This window comes from Eublepharis macularius, chromosome 9 (genome assembly GCF_028583425.1).
Source record: "Eublepharis macularius isolate TG4126 chromosome 9, MPM_Emac_v1.0, whole genome shotgun sequence".
Taxonomy (NCBI): domain Eukaryota; kingdom Metazoa; phylum Chordata; class Lepidosauria; order Squamata; family Eublepharidae; genus Eublepharis; species Eublepharis macularius.
The window spans coordinates 11,901,466-11,923,861 of NC_072798.1; the positions used below are offsets into that span (position 1 = coordinate 11,901,466).

General features: G+C 46.8%; 1 protein-coding gene across 3 annotated transcripts in view; it reads left to right on the forward strand.

The window, feature by feature from the left end:
- The window catches only part of CELF2 (CUGBP Elav-like family member 2), a 705,040-nt gene that overhangs the window by 581,892 nt on the left and 100,752 nt on the right, over positions 1-22,396 (forward strand). For all 3 annotated transcript variants that reach the window (XM_054987889.1, XM_054987890.1, XM_054987891.1), the window contains exon 6: positions 4,957-5,091. In XM_054987889.1, the coding sequence (XP_054843864.1) occupies positions 4,957-5,091 (135 nt within the window). The remainder of the gene's footprint in view (positions 1-4,956; positions 5,092-22,396) is intronic.

A 22,396-nucleotide genomic window follows, 5' to 3' on the forward strand; every position in this document is an offset into this window, starting at 1 on the left:
GGGTTTCCTGGAGACAGCTGTCTGGCCGGCGTATGAAACAGGATGATGGACAAAATGGCCCAACCGGGATTCTCTTGGGAATTTTGTGAGGCAAAGCGGGTCAGAACCGGATTTATTTCTCTGAAAATAGGCACAAGTCATCTTCTTGATGGCCAATTTCAGCCCCCAAACTGCTTTGTGATTGCAAGGGGGGAAAAAACTTTAAGCAGCAAATTGGGCACCAAGTATGATTTCTTTGCGTCGAGACGTTTCTCTTGAAAACAGCGCTTTGTAAAAGATATACAGTTTACATGCGCTGGATGTTTAATTTGCTATAAAATCAGCCTCCGGCGGAAAACCTGTGAAATCGTTTTAGTTAATTTGCCATATTTATCAGTTTACCAGTGAAACTTGAGCCAGCCAGTGGGGAATCTGTCATCTGCAGCAGTTTGGAAAATTAAAACCAAAACCAGAGATCTTTTTTTCCCCCTGAGGTGGGGGAGGATTCAGAGTAAAACTAATTCAATGGCTTCTTAGCAACTTCCTTTGTGAGTAGGACAGAAAATAAACAGGGAGAAAAGATAGGATCAGTTTGATTTTATAGCCTCTTTCCCTACACTTTTACCATTTTCAATGTCACTTGTCATATCTCTTGATCCTTTCCGGCAAGTTGTTCAAAGCATCACATTTGGACAAAAAATGGTGTGAGCTGAAGGATGTCTGCCGAGGACTTTGCACTGAGTTCTATCAACCCATCTGGTTAAGTTGATAGCAAAGCATGGAGCCAAGCCAGTATGGTGTACTAGTTAGAGTGCCAGGCTAGGATCTGGGAGACCCAAGTTTGAATCCCCCCTCTGTCCTGGATGCTCGGCCTAACTGATCTCACGTTGTGAAGATAAAGTAGAGAGGAGAATGATGCTGTAAGGCGCTTTCGGTTTTCATTGGGGAGGAAAGGGAGGTAAACATTTATCAATCAGTAATGACACATTATGATAAACACAACAAGGGTGATTCTACAGGATCTCCACCTCTGTAACCTGCCAAGGCCCAGGGGTGCTGGCGTGACCTAATACCGATGCCCTCCAATCTACGTTTCCTTCCCCAAACTGCAGGCATTTTTCCACCCATGCTTCCATTTGCACATGGAGAAGGTCGTGTGTGTGGCTGGAAAGACGAGTGGTGGGAGGGTTTGTGAGTGACCTGGTAGGGAGGTGGCAGTAGCAGAGGAACACAGAATCAGAATTGTAGGGTTGGAAGGTACCTCTAGGGTCATCTAGTCCAACCCCCTGCACAATGCAGGAAATTCACGAATAGCCCCCCCCCCACACACACACACACAGTGACCCTTACTCCATGCCCAGAAGATGGCAAAACACCGTCAGAATCCCTAGCCAAACTGGCCTGGGGAAAATTGCTTCCTGACGCCAAAGTGGTGATCGACATTTCCCTGAGCATGTAAAAAGGGGCCATGAGAACTAAACACTGATGCAACCCTTCCTGCCCTCTCTCTCTCTCATGATCTGCTTAGGTTCACAGAATCAGCGCTGCTGTCAGATGGCCATCTAGCCTCTGCTTAAAAACCTCCAAAGAAGGAGCGCCCACCACCTCCCGAGGAGGTTCCACTGAGGGACCACTCTAACTGGAAGTTCAGGAAGTTCTTCCTAATGTTTAGCCAAAAACTCTTTTGATTTAATTTCGACCCATGTGGATGGGTGGGCAGGAAAGGGTACATGCAGAAAGCATGGTGGCCAATAGGGGGCAGATACTGTCTGCCCAGGTTCCCACAAAACATGGAATTGGCCCGGGGAATGAACATTTCCAGAAATTTTGAAGCCATTGGCGGGGGGGGGGGGGGAGAAACAGATATCCCAATATGCCAACTCTTGATGGCAGTTTTCCACCATAACAGTTTGACATTCAGGAATCTCAATTTGAGCTCCAAATTGGCACCTTCCCATAGTGGTGGGTTTTTTTGTTTTTGTTTTTGGCTAGTTTAATTTCCATTCCGTTTTTTGGAAAAGAACATGTTTTCTCTGTGCCAGCTGATACAAAAATGCAGAGTAACTTTGCTAACCATGCATGAACCTTCTCCAAACAGCCCTCTTGGGATCAGTAAACGTTTGCACTCCGCCCCACATAATTTTACAATTGCAGAGTTAACGCTAAGTGCACTAAAAGTATCAAAGCTATAACACCAACAAAATCGTATGAAGATATGCTGGTTTTCTGTGCTGCAGTGTAAGGTTTTTTCCCCCCAGCAAATGCTTGCTAATATTCCAGGGTGAAGGGCGGGGGTGCTCAGGAAAGGCTTTTCTCTCCTTCCCTGCCGTCCTCCAGTGCAATAGAAACAAAAGAACCCTTCATTACTAAAATAATTTGCACAATAATAGAAATAAATAACTGAACGGCAGATCCTCTGGAGTAACGCTCCCCTACAAACTCTGACAGCGTGCTCATTAACAACGAGTTGAATTTGCATGCCGTTTCCAGAGCCAAGAAAGAATCGGTGTACCTGCTTTGTAAGATTTTTTCCCCCAAAGCAAGAGATGAGAATAATGAGTTGACGTTCTTGTAAATCTTTTAAGATCCAACTTGCATCAGTCCAGCCTTGAGTATCTCTCCTCATGCATCCGTCCCCTCTCCCATGTCACTTAACTGCACCTTCTCCTGTATTCAGGGCTTTTTTTCAGCAGGAACGCGGTGGAACGGAGTTCCGGAACCTCTTGAAAACGGTCACATGGCTGGTGGCCCCGCCCCCTGATCTCCAGGCAGAGGGGAGTTTAGATTGCCCTCTGCGCCACTCAGCTCCCCAATCTAAACAACCCTCTGTCTGGAGATCAGGGGGCGGGGCCACCAGCCATGTGACCATTTTCACTGCGGGCAACCCACTGAGTTCCACCACCTCTTTTCCCAGAAAAAAAGCCCTGCCTGCATTCAATGTCTCTTTGAAGAAAATGGATTGGTTCAGTGGTTTGCAAACTTTCTACCTTCAAGGACCCTTTCTACACTGACTTGCTTGCTGAGAAGATTCAATACATCTGTTGCGAAACCCCAGCATTTTGTAGAGGATCCTGGACCGATACGCCGTTTTTCATTTCTTTTAGCTTCTGTGCACCTTTATTGCAAGTGGCTCCATCTCACCTGGTTTCTTGGCTATTTCATTCATTTCTTTTTCCAGCATTTTTATGCCATGCACCTGTTATGGAAACTGACGCACAAGCAGGTATCCATTTTAGGCAGCAGTATTTCTGTCACAATCGGTCATTAGGTTCAACGAAAAAGACTCCATGAGAGGTGGGAGAAACCCGTGTTCAAAACGGGAATATTCAATACGAAACGAAGGAGCAGTGTGTGCTTTTGTGGGCCAGAGACGCCCAAAGTGGGCTGCATGTAAGTTGATATGGAAAGGTACAGAGAAGTGCTAAAAAAAATTCATGCCAGGGAGTGAAAAGGGCTAACAAGAGACAGTCACAGATATTTCTCCTATTTGTCCAGAGCAAATACAAATGCAAGGATCTGCTCCATACTGATTTCTTTATTTTTTTTTTAAATTTATTTTCGATTTTTATTCCGCCCTCCCCACATTTCCAGCAGGCTCAGGGCGGATTACAAGATACATAAAGGTTAAAATATATAAAACGATTATTATAATTAATGATTCTAAAAACATCTCATTTACGCAGTTAAAATACAATTATAAATATCAGCATAGCGGCACAGAATTTAGAAGATTTATATCCTGCCTTTCAGCCCAATCAGGGCCACTAAAGAAATGAGGTCCAGTAGCACCTTGAAGACCAACTAGATTTCCAGGGGATGAGCTTTTGAGAGTCAAAGCTCCTGGAGTGGAAATGGGTGTGGCCCATACCTGTCTGTGGGCCATCGGTGGTATGTTGGCATCGCACCCTCATACAATGTGGGACCAATCCTTTCTGTAGCAAGAAAGGCACTCCCGCTGGCTTGCTAAATCCACCTGTTACGGTGTCAGATTTGCTAGCAGATTCCAATTTCATTCCCTAGCAATTTCGGTGTTCTGCAGCTTTAAAGCTTAGGCACACGGAGGTTGCTTCAACTCCATCCGACGCATACAGCTGCTGTCTTGACCTACTTTGTGCCTTCCTCTGTAGAAAGGAAATCATCTAGCAATAACTTGACCCCCCCCCCCTCCCGCCCGCCTTTTTTTTTTCTTTTTTCTGAATTGTTTGCAAACCAACATTACCAGTCTGGCGGGGATTTGCTTTTCCCAACGTAATCTTGCGATGCCTGTCACTGAAGTGTGCGGCCTTAGAAAGCGTATACTCACTCGCCATGGCTGCTTGGAGTGGGAATTACTGTGTCATTATAAGAAAAGAGAGGGGAGATTCTGCTACAACCTCACCTATTCTGCTGTCTGTCTTATGAGCTCCGTAACTACAGCTGCTTCAGATTAACTGGGGCGGGGGGGGGGGGGAAGAATCCTGCACATCTCACAAGTTGCACCAAATATTTTTCCCCCAATTAACCTTTTTTCATTGCTTGTGCTCCCCCTCAATGCACTTTCATAAATTCACAGGTGGGATTGGAGGGATTTTATCTAAATTAGAATCTACACCCGCTTGCGTTGGCCAACATCGAGTCTCTCATATAGGATGGTTTTTTCCCTTCTTACTTTGCAAAAATTGGGGAAAGAGGGTGGGGGGGCCTGCAATTCCAATCTCTGTTTCCTCCACTTAACAATTGTTGTTAGAAGGACAGCGGGAGGCACAGAGAGGAATGAAGCAGTCTCGAGAGAAAAGCAGGCGCTTCAGAGAGGAGAGGGGAAGGAGTGTGTGTGTGTGAAGCGTTTTCCACAGAACTTGTCTTCCTTTGCAGTGTGATGCTCGCAAGACGGGCGCTGGGTTTGATGTGGTAATGAAGCATTGATCACAGGCGAGGAAAGGGGGGGGCGGGGAGAGAAATGAACTGCCCTTTGCTCATTCATTATTTTTTATCTCCTAGCTGTGGAAGACAGAAAATTGTTCATAGGAATGGTTTCGAAGAAGTGTAATGAGAACGATATCAGGGTGATGTTTTCTTCGTTTGGGCAGATAGAAGAATGCCGTATCCTTCGGGGACCAGACGGGCTGAGCAGAGGTGAGTTCCCGCTGTCTATACAACTCTTCTTCTTTTAACTGCTAATTGGACCTGGATGTCACTGTTGGGGGGGGCAGAGATGGAGCCACCTGTCGGCCGCGACAAGTTATGCTCGAAAACATGACACGTGACGGCCTAATCCTGCAAACTTTTAACAGCACCAGAAATTCCCGCTTTTAAATTTTAATCGTTCTCTGGGACTGCACGTGTCATTGCCCCGCTTGCGAGATGGGCAAGTAACAGAAAAACCAAGTTTCAATTTTTAAAAATTCAACAGGCAAAATCTCCATTGGTCTTACAGATGGGAGGTGCATAGCGGAAGGGATTACATATTGGGGAAGTGCAGAGTTCACCCAGATGCATGCACCATCCAGTTCCACCCAGATCACTGGGTGGGAGGAAAGGTTTTGATTTCATTGCTCCCTAGCTTGTAGTTTTCCCTATCAAAATAAATATCAACCACTAGAGATACTGCAGGAGTGTTCTCTACACCTCCCTGCCCCTGGTGACCCCAGCTTTTGAATACCAAGCTTGCTCCTGTCTACGCAGCCCCACCTCTTAATGAGTATAGTTTCTTAGTCTCATGAGAGTGACAGAATGTTCGGAACTGTCTTTTATGCATCCAAACCAAACAAAAGATGTGCACGTTTGCAGCAGGGCATAAATGCCTGGCAGTTAAATTGTCTAGTTAAAGGCGTCTAGGGCCGCACAGTTGGGTCAGATTTTTTTTTTTTTGGTAGGTGTAGGCATGCGATGCAGAGAAGGGAAGGAGAAATTGCGTCATGCAGACAGCAAGAGAAAGCAGGAGACTGTACAGCTACCTGCTCCCTCTTCAGCAGCAAAACAGTTCTGGTTATGTATGATTCACAATAAGTGGCACGAAAGTGGTGAATGTTGACATTTACTGTTTATATTACAGTCAGTGGAAAACGTCATGAAAAATTCTAACATTTACCAGTAAATTTACAGGTAAAGGAGATTGACCATGCCACCAGTTTTTTGTTTGTTTAAGTTAATGATGCAAAGTTTTCTGACGTTTTCTGCTGGGCCTTGTACCACCTTAAGACATACTAGTAAATGTCCACATTTACCACCATTTGTACTAAAAACAAAATCAACAGATCCCTGTGGGGAGTATTAATCTTTCGGCAGTTCAGAACGTCCCACTGTTAGCACCAACTGAAAATCACAAGGGGGGGGGGTGGAAAGCTGAGCAGAGGACCGACCCTGCGTTCCCCAGCAGCTGCAATCCCAACTCAGCAGTGCCCCCCTGGCTTCTGAGATGTCATTCACACACTTTCAGCCATAAGGGCTAGAAACTTGTGTGTATTTTTTAAAACAAATGCTGAGATTCAAAGCATATTGCATTCTGCGTTCTTCATTCATTCACCGAATTCACGCTGCTTTTTCAATACAAGCATCAGATCCAATGTCAAATGCTGTCCGATCTTGAAAGCCCCACAAAGACGAGGCTTTGCCACAGCGTTACAGGCCAACATGTTGTGACTACCCACGAAAAACTTCTGAAGACACAAAAGTGTAAATGAAGGGAGAAGAAATAAGATTCTGTAAAGAAACACTGCGAGGCTGAATTGCAATGCAGCTAGGTCAGTAAAAGGAATTCACAGTTTATGCATTTTATTACAATTTCTTCATGTATCCTAAAGAAATTAACATACTCTCTTGAAACATACCTGTCAGTACCAAGACTTATGTAGGCATCTTTTGTTTTTTATTTATTCCCCTGGACACTGCCGCCATTCTTGAATGAGAACATTCTCCCCTGTCCTGCATTGAACATAATCAAACTGGGAATTTATAGGATTTTTTGTAAAATATGTTAGCTTCTGGGATCTAGAGTTACGTGAAGCTTCCTTAGACAGCATGAAACCATTGCTCTATCAAGGCCAGTACTGGCTTCTCCGACTGGCAGAAGCTCTCCGAGATCTCAGGTTTGGGGCTTTCACATCACCAGCTATATGATCCTTTGAAATGGCAGTGCGCGCGATTGCAGCTGGGATTTCCCCCCCCCCCATACATAGCAGTCAGATGCCCTCCCACTGACCCGTGGCTCCTTCCAGAATCTCGAAAGGGTTTGTGTAGCTTACGTTTGATATATTTCTGAGCTGGGAGTCTCTGGTTCAAATCTTGCTTTTGCCACAAACCGTGGGCAAGCCATCTTCTGTTAGTGAGAATACTTAAAAAGATTCACATAAGAGAGGTAGTTTGGTGTAGTGAGGTTAGATGGTCAGGCTATGACCAATGAGACCCAAGTTCAAATCCCCACTCAGCCGTGAAACTTCACTTAGCCAAACCTACCTCGCAGGATTGCTGTGAAGATAAAATAGAGGAGAGGAGAAATAATAATAATGATAACGATAACAACAACAACAACAACATTCAATTTATATACCGCCCTTCAGGACAACTTAATGCCCACTCAGAGCAGTTTACAAAGTGTGTTATTATTATCCCCATGACCAGGGCTGGATCTAGGGTTGCCAGCACCCAGGGCAGGGGGCATGCAGCAAGCCAGCCGCCCCCTCAGCGGGACAGGCGAATGGTGCAGGCAGCCTCCCAGCCAGCTCTACGGCACGCTGGGGCAGCTAGCTTGCCGAGCGGGCGGCACGCTGACGGGACGGCAGGTTTGCCATGCTCCCCCTGTCCTCAGGGCAGGCGAATGATGCAGGTGGCCTCCCAGCCAGCTCTATGGTGCGCTGGGGCAGCTAGCTTGCCGAGCGGGCGGCATGCTGACGTGGCGGCAGGTTTGCCACGCTCCCCCTGTCCTCAGGGCAGGCAAATGGGGCAGGTGGGCTCCCAGCCCTCTGCTCAGCTGCCTGCGCACTCCCAGCAGCTGGCAGATGTGCCTGGCGCCCCCTCTTTGACGGCACCAGGGGCAGACTACCCCCCTGCCCCCCATCGATCCAGCCCTGCCCATGACAATCATCCTGTGAAGTGGGTGGGGCTGAGAGAGCTCTGAGAAGCTGCGACTGACCCAAGGTCACCCAGCTGGCTTCAAGCAGAGGAGTGGAGGATCAAACCCGGTTCTCCAGATTAGAGTCCTGCCGCTCTTAACAACTACACCAAACTGGCTTGGGGACGCTGCCCCATGCTCCTTGGATGAAGGATGGGATTAAGAAGTATACTTGTTAAATGAGCTGGAAGAGGAATTTGGTCTTATTAGGTCCCAATTAAGTTGACCACCTCCTGGACAGCACAGCTGTTCTTGGTGAGTCCGGCACTACTGTCCTTCTTCCATTTACATGGCACGTTCTGATGCTGGCTTTCCCAGTGCATGGATAAGAGGCTGAAACTGTGGAAGACTTCCCTTCCTTTAAGAGTGTTTAAACAGGATAGCTTTCCCATGTAAAGATCTGGATCTCGGGCACACAGTGCAGAAAGAATTGGCCCTAATTGTAAAGGCTCAAATGGAGGTGAAGCAAAAACCACACCGTTTCATTCAACAGCAGGAAAGATCAGAATGTAGCAAGTTACAAGCAAAGGACAGAGGGGTTGGCATCTGGGTCAGTTGATCTTTTTTGAGCTGGGATCAGAAGGCCAGACGAGAGCTGTCCATGGGACAGCTGCACAAGATACATGGAAGAATTCAGCTCTGGAGAATTTGGTCCAGATTCAAGCAGAGAGAAGTACTTTTAAAGAACACACAAAGAACATGGAAACAAACGGGGGATACTAAAAAGCAGAAATGAGGAACATAAACTTGAGTGGCACTGCAGGGGTGATGCTTGATGCCCAGTAAGACATCAGGACTCATACGGAAAACAAAAAGAGGCTGGCAAATTAATAGCCAAGTTGTACTTTCCTGTTGCATAAAGAACAGGCTTGAAAAAAGAGCAAGCTCAGTGGAAGTAGTATAGGGTAAAACAGAACTTTCCAGGAAGGGGAATTGCTTATGAAGCAGGGCTGACCTTGACATTGGTGGACTTCACCCTTCTGCAGGCTAGAAAGATGCTTCCTTTTTGGTGTAGTTTGGTGTAGTGCAGGGGTGGGCAAATTGCGACCTGCGGGCCACATGCAGCCCACTACAGAGTTTTTTGTGGCCCGCCAAGACAGTCAGAAAAATCCGCCTTGAACCGAGATTTCCTTCCCGTGCGCAACCGAAGATTCGTCTCGTATTTTCCACTAGGAAAATATTCAAATAAATTGAATAAAACTACCACTATTTTATTTAATTTATATTTATTGGTTTTTATGATACAATTTATACCTTTTCTGAAATGCAAAGTTAACTAATGAATGCAATCATTTTAAAAGGTGCGGCCCTCCGCTAACCTCCGCTCCCACAAAGTGGCCCCTGAGCCAAAACAATTGCCCACCTCTGGTGTAGTGGGTAAGAGCAGCAGGACTCTAATCTGGAGAGACGGGTTTGATTCCCCACTCCTCTGCTTGAAGCCAGCTGGGTGACCTTGGGTCAGTCACAGCTCTCTCAGATCTCTCTCAGCCCCACACACCTCATAGAGTGATTGTTATGAGGATAATAATAACACACTTTGTAAACTGCTCTGAGTGGGCGTTAAGCTGTCCTGAAGGGCGATATATAAATCGAATGTTATTATTATTATAAGATCCACATTTTCAAGAATGTTTTCTAGATTTGGTCAAGGATTTCTTTAGAAGGAAAATTTGTAACAGAATAGTGGTATGTGATTGTAATTCCTGCACATACCATGGCCGCTTCCACACAACTTACCGGCCAACAAAACGTTCTACAAAACACCCAGAAGATAGCGTCTTCTCGCGCAAAATCGCGCCGGGAAGACGCTACTTCGCACAAAACTCCCGGATGAAAGCATCTTCCTGGCATGATTTCACACGAGAAGACGCTATCATCTGGGTATTTCGCGGAATGTTTCGTCAGCCGGTAAGTTGTGTGGAAATGGCCCTTGTGTTGCTACAACACATTTGTGCATTTTCCTTGCTCGTGCACGCATTGTTTACTTCTTAGAGACACGTTTCATCACACTTGCCTACATCAAACAGGAGACTGTCCTAAGACCTGGGAATCTTTATTTTTATTTGGTTTTTTAATTGAACTCTAATGCAAAAGATTTGGGTTTTTGGACTGCCCATACGTCCTTTTGAAACTGCACATTTCTTACACATAAACTACAGATTTGGTGGCAGGGTGGCTTACTGGAGGAAGAAAGCCATAGAATGAAAAGATAAGAACCTTAAGAAAATTTTTCCGGTGGCTATTGATCCATGGTAGGCAAGCAAGATTTGAGTCCAACAGCACCTTAAAGATCAAATAGATTTCCAGGGGATGCACTTTTGAGAGTCAAAGCTCTGTTTGTCAGATGCCTTACCTGTGCAAGTTTTTTGTAAGGCCAATGGATTTCCACTCCAGGCAACTGAATGTGGTGCCTTCCCTGAAGATAGCTTCAGGTGGGTATCTGACAAAGAAAGCTTTGATTCTTGAAAGCTCATCCCCGGGAAATCTATTTGGTCTTTAAGGTGCTACTCGTCCCGAATCTTAAGAAAAATGTAATCCTCATTTCCTGGACTGAAAGATGATCTGGTTTGTTCGGCCTCTGATTTGCAGGATTTGGTCTGGGTGAGTTGTATCCCTCCACAGGTATGAAGCTCACCAAGAGACCTTGAGTCACTGGCTCTGCCTCAGCCTCAACCACCTCACAGGGTTGTTGTGAGGGCAGGATTATGGACAGTACTCTGAGCTCTTTAGAAGAAGAGCAGGATAAAAATGTGAGATGTAGCCACCAAAGATACCTAATGGCCGTGCATCTTTCAGTTGGCAGCAAAGCAGAAGTAAAATCAGCAAGTGAAGAAGGACCATGCAGGATGAGGTACACGAGTACACTTCAGCCGCTTGCTAGGTGAATACAGAGGTTGGGTTGAGGCCAGCAGTCCACAGACAGAAGGATCCATGGATCTTTCCCCCATTCCCTACTGCAGGGCTGACGCCACCATTGAGGCGGTGAGGCGGGGGCTGCCGGGCCAGAGGGGCACTGGAGGGGGAGCCGGGGCAGAGGTGCATGCCACGGAGCTGGCATGCCTGCCTCGTGCTGCCGCCGCTGGCCAGCCCCGTGGCAGCGGCAGCCAGCCCCACGCTGCCACCGCTGCCACTGCCACACACCCCCGGGCAGGTGCAGCAGCTGTGGGCCAGGGACGGCAGGTGGCTGGGGCGGCATGCGGAGCGTGGGCAGCCTCCTCGCGCCGCCCCAGCCACCCACCGGCCAATGGCCCCGCCTTTACTGCATGATGATGTTATCACGTGATGATGTCGTCACACAGTCCCCGGGCATGCACTATGCACGTGCGCGAGTAGCCACAGGCACCAGAAACCCTGGCGCTGGCGGTGCCCTTCCCCAATAAACAGTCATTGTTACTGATATAGGAGTGCCCGAAACACTGCTTTTCCGAGGATAATTTGAGGTGGGTGGCTGTATTGGTCTGCAGTAGAATAGCAGGATTCAAGTCCAGGGGCAGCTTAGAGACCGACAAGTTTTTCAGAGTGCAAGCTTTCGAGAGTCGGCGCTTCCTTCTTCAGACCGGGAAGAAGCTCTGACTCTCGAAAGCTTACACTCTGAAAATATTGTTGGCCTCTAAGGTGCCACCGGATTCAAATCCTGCTGCCTTTCTGAGTTTTGGGCTGCTCTGTTTCAGTCATGAAAGAGTCCCCGACCAGCAGGAGCCAGTGGCACATGATGGGATTTGGCTGCCTCTGTCGATTCGCCCTTAGATTGAAACCGCATGAGGAGCGTGAAGTGATGAAGTGCAGCAGAGCAGCGCGTTGGCCAGATGATGGTTATTACTCCGAGTCCTTCTCTCTGCAGAGCTAAGATCAAATTCTCGATTGAACACACACAAACAGATATAAAGAGCATATTGGCTTATGTACAGAGAGCTCAGAAACCGTACAGATTTTTTGTGGCTTAGGATCTGGGATATCACATCTGTTTTCTAGCAAGCAGAGTGTTATATCTGTTGAAAACTGAGCAGTGCGTGTAGCAAGCAGACATACAAATTGGGAAGGGCGGGTTAGCTCACAATGCATGCAGCCTATTGCTTGTAAAGTACTACTGAGTGAGTCGTAAAGGGTACTGCGGTGGGAGGCTTTGAACGGAGTTAAATCTGTCTGGTTAAGATGATAGGGGAGCAAGGAATAAAGCCAGTGTGGTATAGTGTTTAGAGTGTTGGACTAGTGGCTAGGGACTCTCAACTCTCAAGTTCAAATTGGCATTGGGTGATTTGGGCCAATCACACTCAGGGCCAAGCTACACATGACGAATGACACTTGAACGGCAAGTGTATTTCTCCCTGTTCACTTGCCCTCCACTCAATCCACTTGCCATTCAAGTGTCATTCGTCATGTGTAGCTTGGCCCTTAGTCTAACGTACTTCATAGAGTGGTTGTGAGAATGAAATGAAGGGGAGAGCAATGGGTGCTGTCCTGAGCTCCTAGGAAGAAAGAGATGGAAAAAATAAATCATAAAAAAAAAAAATACGAACGAAGATCAAAACCAACTTGCGAAATTCTCAGATGCTTAATGTTTACTCTGCTAAACATTGAAACTGAGGCCTTCTGCATACAAAGCAGGTGTTCTACCACTGATCCGCCCTGAGCCCGCTTGCGGGGAGGGCGGAATAAAAATCTAAAATAATAAATAATAATAATAAATAAAGCTCCCAAACATACATTTGGCCATTGTCTTTCATCTCATGAAAATAAACTGCTGTGCACAGTAACTATTAGCTCTTTCTTCTGGATAATTTGGATCCTTGCGTAGGGGTCCCCTGCACCCGCCAACCCCCTTCCTGACACCTGCCAAGTGTTTTTAGAAAGTGGGTGGGGCCAGGAAGCACTCCTGCCCAGCAGGGCTTCTTATTGGCCACTGGATATCTGATTGGCTATGCAAATAAAATAATTTTGTTTCGGCAACAGCTGCCCCTACAGAGTTGGTTTTATTCTCTCTTTCTCAGTATATTTTTGTAAAATTACTCCTCTTGTCCCTTGAACTTTGGCTTCTTTTGTGTGTGTGTGTGGCTGGCTCCGCCTCCCACAGCAGCCATTTTGTGGCTCGTCTTTCATGGTGGCCATTTTGTGGTTGCATCATCCTTGTGTCAGAATGTCCCCATGGGCTCAAAAAGGTTGGGGACCCCTGCTCTGAACAAAACATTTATCGAGCACATGGAGCTGCTTTATACTGAGTCAGACCATTGATCTATTGAGGGCAGAACTGCATATTCTGGCCAGCAGTGGCTCTCCAGAGTTTCAGGAAGGGGGTTTTCATTTCACCTGCTACTTGATCTTTCTAACTGGAAATGGTGGGGATTGAAACTGAAGCCTTTTACATACAAAGCAGAAGTTCTGCTACTGACCCACATCCCCTCCCAGTTGTTGCTGCTGGACTTATCTGTGTCTACCTGCAAGAAATTTAGTCTGAATTAACATTTCTATTAATAAGCAAAAGCTATCCATTCAAGAAGCAGGATATTAATGTAATATTATCAAAAAATATCTTGATTTTTAAAAAATAATCTAAAAGTGTTACCTATACCAGTAGTCTTCAGCCTAGAAGGGTCACAGAGCTCCAGTCTGATGGGTCATGACCCCCCCCCCAACAAATGCCTTTTATATTCCTTTTTGGAAGGACCTGCTGGAAGTGTGTAAGTGTAGAGTGCAAGGGCGCTACACCTCCAACTCGCATTGCACATACAGTGATAGGAAGAGCAAGATGAGATTGCCCAGCAGTGAAGACCAGGCATATTCAGAGACTCTGGTCCCTCCTCTTCCTCCACCCACTCCTGTCATGTGGGTCTGTCATTTGCTTGGGTTGTCTACAACTCAGTGGATCCAATATTACTTCATGGAGGTTACAGGTGAGTTCTGGCTATGGAGACATTGGAAACCACTGAACTATAACGTCCTGGACAGGGATGGTGTAGGTTGTTTGGTGTAGTGGTTAAGAGCAGCAGGACTCTAATCTGGAGAGCCAGGTTTGATGCTCTATTCCTCCGCTTGAAGCCAGCTGGGTGACCGTGTGTGAGTCACAGCTTCTCGGAGCTCTCTCCGCCTCACCCTCCTCACAGGATGATTGTTGTGAGGATAATAATAACACACTTTTTAAACCGCTTCGAGTGGGGTTAAGTTGTCCTGAAGGGTGATATATAAATCGAATGTCATCATCATCATTATTTAGTCATACAACATGTTCTCGTGGTCAGATTTTCCTCATTATGAAAAATCAGCAGTGGGGAACTTGATTGAAATCAGTGTAAAGGACCTGATCAGTGCAAGAGATGTATTAATACAGCTGACACCACTGAAGCTATAAGAAAGGGGATTTTTTTCCATGAGCTACTCTGGCTCTCACTATAATAGCTGATACCCATGCATGCAGCTTTCGCTGTGTCCTTTCATCATTAAGTACTTGGGCGAAGGATCAATGGTATAAAGACTGAAAGGAGTCCAGAAGCCTGTAGTTACAATTAATAAACTCCCCCTCCCCAAAAAAATGTTTTCTGAGTACACCCTGAGGCCCTGCTTCAAATCCCTCTTTTTATCTGGTTGGATTGGCAGAGGACACGAAGCAGAACAGCATTAATAGAAGCACCTGCTGGTCAAAATTCTCCAAAGAATTCTTCGGGCCACTTCCAGAATCAAGTAAAAACATTTTTTTAAAAAAAAATTGGACAAGCCTCCAGAGGACGAGGTGGATGGTGGTTTTAACCTGTCATCTGCTGTTGCTTCTGTTGCTAAAAAAATGTCTTCTTTAAAAAAAAAGTTTAGATTTTTATTTGAATTAGCGTAGCACAATTTGAAGTGAAAACGTCTGTTGTGGTTGTTTTGGCTTGATTTTAACCACGGTTTAGGAATGGTTGCGATCGTAATATATAGGAAAGTATAATCCAAGAGAGTGATGGCGGGGTTTGAGAAGGCTCAATCAGATTGATTCAGACATTACCAAGTATGCAGGTTGGGTCACAGTTCTGCCATAGTCAGACATGAGTCTCACATTCTCAATTCCTGCATGAGGGGTGCCCGATTCATATTGGAACTGTGGAAAAGGAACTGCAGCCCCTTCCTGTGTGATCTTTTCCCCATCTGAAACAGTCCAAGAGAGGCCCTGTTTGGTCCGTTAGGGAAACATGGGAAGAAAAATGGCACAGGAGGGAGGCTGACACCCCTTCTCCCCGTGTGCGGCAGTCTCGATCTGAATCAGGCATCCCATGTGCAAGAATATGGAGAACCTGCAACTCATGCTTACAATCTGTGTACTCCGTGAAAGTTTTGTGGTCTGCTGCCAGTGTAACTCTGCGCAGCTCGGGAGGGGAACACTGCTAAATTTTGATGAAATTTCACAGTCCCCTGAGTGTGTCCTCCTGGGCAGCGCCAGATCTAGGGTCGCCCGCGCCCGGGGCAACCCTAGGCTTACCACCTCGTGCACGTGCTGTGCGCACATGCGCTCCCCGCACTGCGTTATGACGTCACTTCGGTGACGTCATCATGCAGGGTGGAACGGGGGGGCAGCGTGCAGGGCTGGGAAGCCACCCGCGCCATTCATCTCCCCGCAGGCAAATGGCGCAGTCGGCCTCGCAGCCCCCCGCGCTGCTTTCACCTGCCTCGCAGGACAGGGGGCAGCCGGCCGCCCCTGTCCTGCGAGGCAGGTGAATGGCGTGGGCGGCCCTGCAGCCCCCCATGCTGCCTTTTGCCTGCCCTGCAGGACAGGGGGTGCACGGCAAGCTGGCCGCCCCCTGTCCTGCGGGGCAGGCGAAAGGCAGCGCGGGTGGCTGCGAGGCTGCCCGCGCTGCTGCCTGCACCCTCTGGCAGCTGGCAGCTGCTCCCGGCACTCCCTCCCTGGTGGCGCCAGGGGCAGACTACCCCCCCTGACCCCCCCTCGATCCAGCCCTGCTCCTGGGTAGCTGTGTTGGTCTGCAGTAGAACATAAGGATTTGAGTCCAGTGGCACCCATGTCAGAGCTTTTGATAATCAGGTATCTAATGAAGGAAGCTCTGTCTCTGGAAATCTCATAACCTGAACATCTCGTTGGTCTCTAAGGTATTACCAGGGAGGCCCCTTTGTCAGGTTCTGCCATGGGTGCCACTATGCTGGGCGCTGGCACGCCTGACCTTGATTCTGGGAAGCCATCAGGGACAGTGCAGGTTCTTGCTCTGTGGAAGGGGGGATATACATCACCCTCGCTCCCTCTCAGTCCCCTCGCAGGCCTGCTCAACCTGACAGAGTCCTGGCTGCCTCCCCTTTCTCCTCCCCTTCCAAAGCCTCTACCCCCTTCACCTCCTCTGGGCTTGCTCTTCCTCTTGTTCTTCATCTCTCTCACTCCTACTTCTTCCAGCTACTCTCCCAGTTCCACCACACTCCTACACAACCCACCACAAGCTCCCTCCTGAGCCTGCCTTTGTAGGGCTTCTCTCAACTTCCCCCTCCCTCCCTTCCTCCCAGGCTCTGTCCTATCCCTGATGCTCTCCAGCTGAGTATGCTCTCAGGTGTTTCCTTTCTCATTCCAGTCTCTCATAGAATCATAGAGCGGAACTACAAGTGACAAAAGGCACAGGTTGGACACTTGTCAGCTTCCCTCAAGTTTTGATGGGAAATGTAGGCAGCTTGGCGGAATGTTGGACAAGTGACAGTTGAAAAGTCCATTGGACAGCAGTCAGAGAGCGAAGCTGCGAGACCAGGACGCCTACATTTCCCATCAAAACTTGAGAGAAGCTGACTAGTGTCCAACCTGTGTCATTCATCACTTGTGGTTCCGCTCATAGAGTCGGAAGGGGCCATACAGACGATCTAGTCCAACCCCCTGCCCAGTGCAGGATCAGCCTAAAGCATCTCTGACAAATATTCATCCAGCCTCTTCTTGAAAACTGCCACTCTCCCTGCTCTCCTGTTCTTTCTTGCAGGGTGGGGCTAGCTGTAACCCAGCTGGTGACACTCTCAGGTGTTCCTCCTCCCCTCATTCCCTGCTCTCTTATCCTTTCCTGCAGGATGGGGCTGGCAGGGCCTTTCCAGGGGATGTGGCTTGGCTGCTTCTGCCTCTGCTCACGAGATGCTGCCCTGGCCTCCTGGGTTCTGGCTAGTCCCCCAGGGTGGAGGTTGTTGCTGGTTCCCCCTAGGGCTTGGGCCGGGGCTTCTTGCCCATCTGTCCTGGTCTCAGCCCCCCAGGTAGGCCTGTGTGCTTCTCGCCCTTTGGGGCTTGTCTGGGCTTGGGCTGTGTGCTCCTGGCAGGCCTCTCTGGCTGGCTCCTTTCCCCCCTCACTCTCTGCTGGCTGGAGCTGAGAGCGGAACTACAAGTGACAAAAGGCACAGGTTGGACACTTGTCAGCTTCCCTCAAGTTTTGATGGGAAATGTAGGCAGCTTGGCGGAATGTTGGACAAGTGACAGTTGAAAAGTCCATTGGACAGCAGTCGGAGAGCCAAGCTGCAAGACCAGGATGCCTACATTTCCCATCAAAACTTGAGGGAAGCGGACAAGTGTCCAACCTGTGCCTTTTGTCACTTGTAGTTCCGCTCTGAGTCGCCTCCCCTGGGATCTCTGTGCCTGCAGTCAGGGTGCCGTTGGTCTTCAGGTAAGGGATCTGTGGCAAGTCCAGGGCACTTGGGGTGCTCATCCCCGGACATCTTTATTCTAAACATTCTTAGATGAACTAGCATTAGTTTGAATGACAGTTTGACCACTCTTTTTTTTAACTCCTTCGCATATTTTTGTACACTTGCGATGGTTATAAAGAGTGGGTTAATTTATTTATTTTACTCTTTTAATGTATATTCCACAAGCGTTTTCACAGAACTGCATTCGAGTTTTCCCCCCCAGATTAGCCTGAAGCAGTTGCATAATCTCTAATGTGATTTACAACATGGGATAATATTTAGAATAAGGTCAGTGCAAATAGAAACCCATGCAGTATCTTCTTTAGAATTATTTTTCCTTTGAGCTGTACACTCTTAATCCTTCTTGATTGTATGATCAAAGTGCCTTCACAGATAACTGGTTAATATTGATTTTGTAAATTCTATTCCAGAAGTCTCTTCTTGTATAATGGTGGTTATTTTATTTTTTTTACATTACATAAATGAGGGATGGTCCCTCTCACAATAAATGTTTAATAAAAGAGAGAGGTGGAAATAAGCTGTGGTTTTATTTCAGCTGAGTACGTTCCCCCAGTTTCATTATTACAGAAGTTTGCAGCATTCCACTCCCCTTTAATTTCAGTCTAACTAGAAGGATTTCTAAAATTAATCCTGAAATTGCAGCATGTGTAGTTTGCTACACCTCTCAGTTCCTTCTGTCACTTTGCATCTCCTACCTGCCACGTTTCCAGTATAAATACTGCAGAGCAGCAATTTTGATATAATCATATGCATGACTGAACGAAGATCCTTTTTGTAGGTTAACTGATGCAAATGTGTGCATTGGTAAAACAGTGCACAAAAAGAGGCTGGATACATTTTTTAGTACAATTGCATCAAGATTTCTTTTTTTCCTTTGTTTTACCAACACTTGGGCATAAATGAGTAGCGTAGAAAAAGAAGAAAGGCACAGAGTACATAATCTGGAACTAAAAAACTGGAACTGAGACATTCCAGTTCATTAGTTACAGTGCAGAAACAGCACCATGGCCAATGGTTGTTGTGGGTTTTCCGGGCTGTATTGCCGTGGTCTTGGCATTGTAGTTCCAAGACCATGGCAATACAGCCCGGAAAACCCACAACAACCATCGTTCTCCGGCCGTGAAAGCCTTCGACAATACATAGCACCATAGCCATTTCTACACACCCCTAAAGGGATAGCCTACTCACAGAATGCTGGCGATGTCTCCATTTGCACAATGTTTATGGGTCATTTGGCTTCTGGTTTGTGTGGCACTTTTTCTGTGACCATGGAAAGTGCATTCCCAGAAAAGGTGCCGAAAAAACAAAAGCCAAATGGCCCACAACCGTTTTGCAAACGGAGATGTCTGAATTCCTGGGGGAAAGCTGTCAGAGTTTGGTAAGTGGGCAGCCCTTTAAGGGCATGTGGAAATGGCCCAGGTAATTTGGAGCTCCAAAATCCAGAGGCAAATTTAGATGCAGAAAATTTCAGGATAGAGCACAGTTGTAGAGACATAAAGAGTTTTAAAAAAATATCCTTCAGTCAAGCAGCAAAAATAAGTCACAGTTCACAATTTCCTTTTTCACAAGTGGGGGAGAGTGAAAGAAAAAAGTAGAGAGGTCCTAGCTAGAGATGGGCACAGAAAAACAAACAAACATGATGTTCGTTGTTTGTTGCCATCCACAAACAGGAACTCACGAACAACCACGAACATGGCCTGGTTCAGGAACATGTTCATGGTTAGCTGTTTGTGGGGGCCAGCAGGCTCTCCTCCAGCCATTATCCAAGTTTAGTCAAGATCCCTACTGCACCACTCCAAGAAACCTGACCTGAGCAGGTACCAGGAAAGGTACCAATAATAAATAATAGCTTGGCCCCAGAGCCTGGCAGCAGCCCTGGAAGGGGTAGATCTCTATTCCACCACACACAAAGAAAATTCAAGCTCTAATACACTCTATCAAAATGCCAACAGCAACTGTCTCTCCCTCTCTACCATTTGCAAACTAAGCCAGAGTTGGGAGTCCCCCTCCCCCCTGCTCCCTTGTAACAAATTTGGAGCTCCACACTTGAAAGGAAGACCTGCCTATCAAGCTAAATTGGGCTTAGATTGGGGTTTCCAGGGCAACAGCAGGAGTTCACACAGAGTTCAGACAATCCCTGCCTAAGTTGCCAAGGGCATTGATTACAGGTGCCAGACTGTCTGGCTCGACGAACAGCAACGAACAAGGCTTGCAAAGACCACTTGTTCGTTTAGAATGGGGCCTCACGAAGAGCTTGTTCGTGAACAGCAGGTTGGGCTGTTCGTGGCTTTTTTTTTTGCTGTTCATGCCCATCTCTAGTCCGAGCACAATCAAAAAGATTGTAGTCCCAGGCTGGCTTCTCTGGCTTAGAGCCACTTACGATTCTGCCTCTGTGAAGATGTTACTGCATCTTCCCAATGTCAGGGGGGTCTTCAGCTCTCTAATTAAAAAGAGTCAAATAACCTCCAGATCAGTCCAGCATCGCATGCTGGGGTATCTCTTATCAGATGAAGAGATAGGTTCCACGTTATTTTCTCCAGCCCTACCTGGCTTAGAGCCCAGAAAAGTAGAATGAGCATGAGAGCCCACGAGAATGGGTCTCTCAGTCAGCCGCCATGTTGGAAATCCTCCCTCCCTCCTTTACTTGAAGTAACTGAGAGATCTTAAATTGCTAGATATGTCAATCACCAATAGTCTTTGTAAATTTCTGGGACTGGTGGTTTTTTTCCCCCCTTGTGCCTATATTCCAATCCATTGTTTTACTGTTTTCAGTCTCCTGATACAGGAAGAGTGACACACATATAAGCATTAATAAATACAACTTCAATTCCCCGAGTGTAGATTTGTTCCTGATTGCCACCAGAAATCCTTCCCCCCAACTGAATGTCCATTCAGAAGAAGGTGGGCTTACTTATAGACTTGCTCTGTGCCAGATGCTGTCAGATACCATATATTGCATTTGTAGGCAGAGAGGAAAAATTGTCTTTTTTCAGACCTTTCTACGAACTGCCATCTGTTGGATTGCACATGCAACCAATTTCATATGTCTGGCTGATGTGGAAGTACCATAACCATTTTGATACCCCTTCTTGATTAAGTCAGTGATGCCTAAGTATCTATAGATAGCAAAAGTCTACATTGGCGACCTGGGAGATACCCCCCAGTTTTACTTTTTTTAAAAGCTAACAGTCACTAGAAGGAGAAGTTTGTGATTAGGGCCATAACACTGGAAAAGAGGCTTATCTTTTCACATAATTGTGCCATTTTCCCAAAGAAAATCTCTCACCCAAAGTTTCTACTAAGGATGGAAATGTTAAGATACCATTTGACTTTTTCCGCATTCTCCATTCCAGGAACTGCACTTAGTAAGCTCCTGGATGATTCTTCTCCCAATATGTATGTTATGTGCCGTCAAGTCATCTCTGACCCATGGCAACCCTATGAAGGAAAGACCTCCAAACCGTACTATCATTAACAGACTTGCTCAGATCCTGCAAACTGGAGGACGTGGATTCTTTTATTGAGTCAAGCCATCTCGTTTTAGGTCTTCCTTTTTTCCTACAGCCTTCCACTTTTCTTAGTATTATTGACTTTTCCAGAGAATCTTGTCTTCTCGTGATGCGACCAAAGTACGATATCCTCAGTTTTGTCATTTTAGCTTCTAGGGAGGATTCAGGTTTGATTTGATCTAGTACCCACTTATTTGTCTTTTTGGCTGTCCACGGTATCTGCAAAACTCTCCTCCAGCACCACATTTCTAATAAATCAGTTTTGTTTGTTCAAATCTTTGTTCAAATCTTTGTTCAAAATGGCTTCCTATGTACGATACGGCAACTTCCTGTCCATCACACCCTTCAATGGATGGGAAACCACCGAAAATCATAGGACAGGATTACAAACCTCTGCAATGAGATCCAGATTGCTGGTTGAATTAAGTATAGTAATTGATGCCTGGCCATATTTAATTATTTTTACTGATGAATCAAGCACAATACGTACAAGCAGGGCTCATTTCAAGGGGGAATGCACAGGAACGCAGTTCTGGCAGTTCCCCAAAGAGGTCACATGTCAGGTGGCCCCACCCACCTGACTCTCGGACATTTTGGGCCTGTTTCAGCCTGATTGGGGCCAAAATGGCCCGGATTGGGCCTCTGACGTGTGGTGGATCACTCTCCCGCTCATCAGAGGCCCGATCCTGACCATTTTGGGCCCCTATTCAGCCATTTTCAGCCCCTTTTTGCCATGTTGGGCCCAGTTTTGGCCCAGAATGGCCAGGATTGGGTCCAAAACCTCCAGAATAGGTGATGTCAGGGGGTGTGGCATATGCAAACCAGTTATACTAATGACACACTTCCGGTGATGGCAAGAGGCGTGGCATATGCTAATGAGTTATGCTAATGAGTTCCTCAAGTTCTTTTTCAACAAAATGACCCCTACATACAAGACATGCAAGTGAAAACGGTTTATAAAAAGCTGACTTGCAGTGGCATAGTTGGTAACATTCACAGTTCAACATGGGGAAATGTTGCAGACGTGTGCATGCCACTCAAAAAATGTGTCACAAATTCTCAGCCTTGCGCTCAAGTGACACTTGAAGCTTTGCAAAAGCTGAAGCCGTAAATAGGGAACAGATTTGTGTTTTCAGGATACAACGACCCTTCAGGGGCGATCGTTTTTAACAGGTTTTGCAAATCT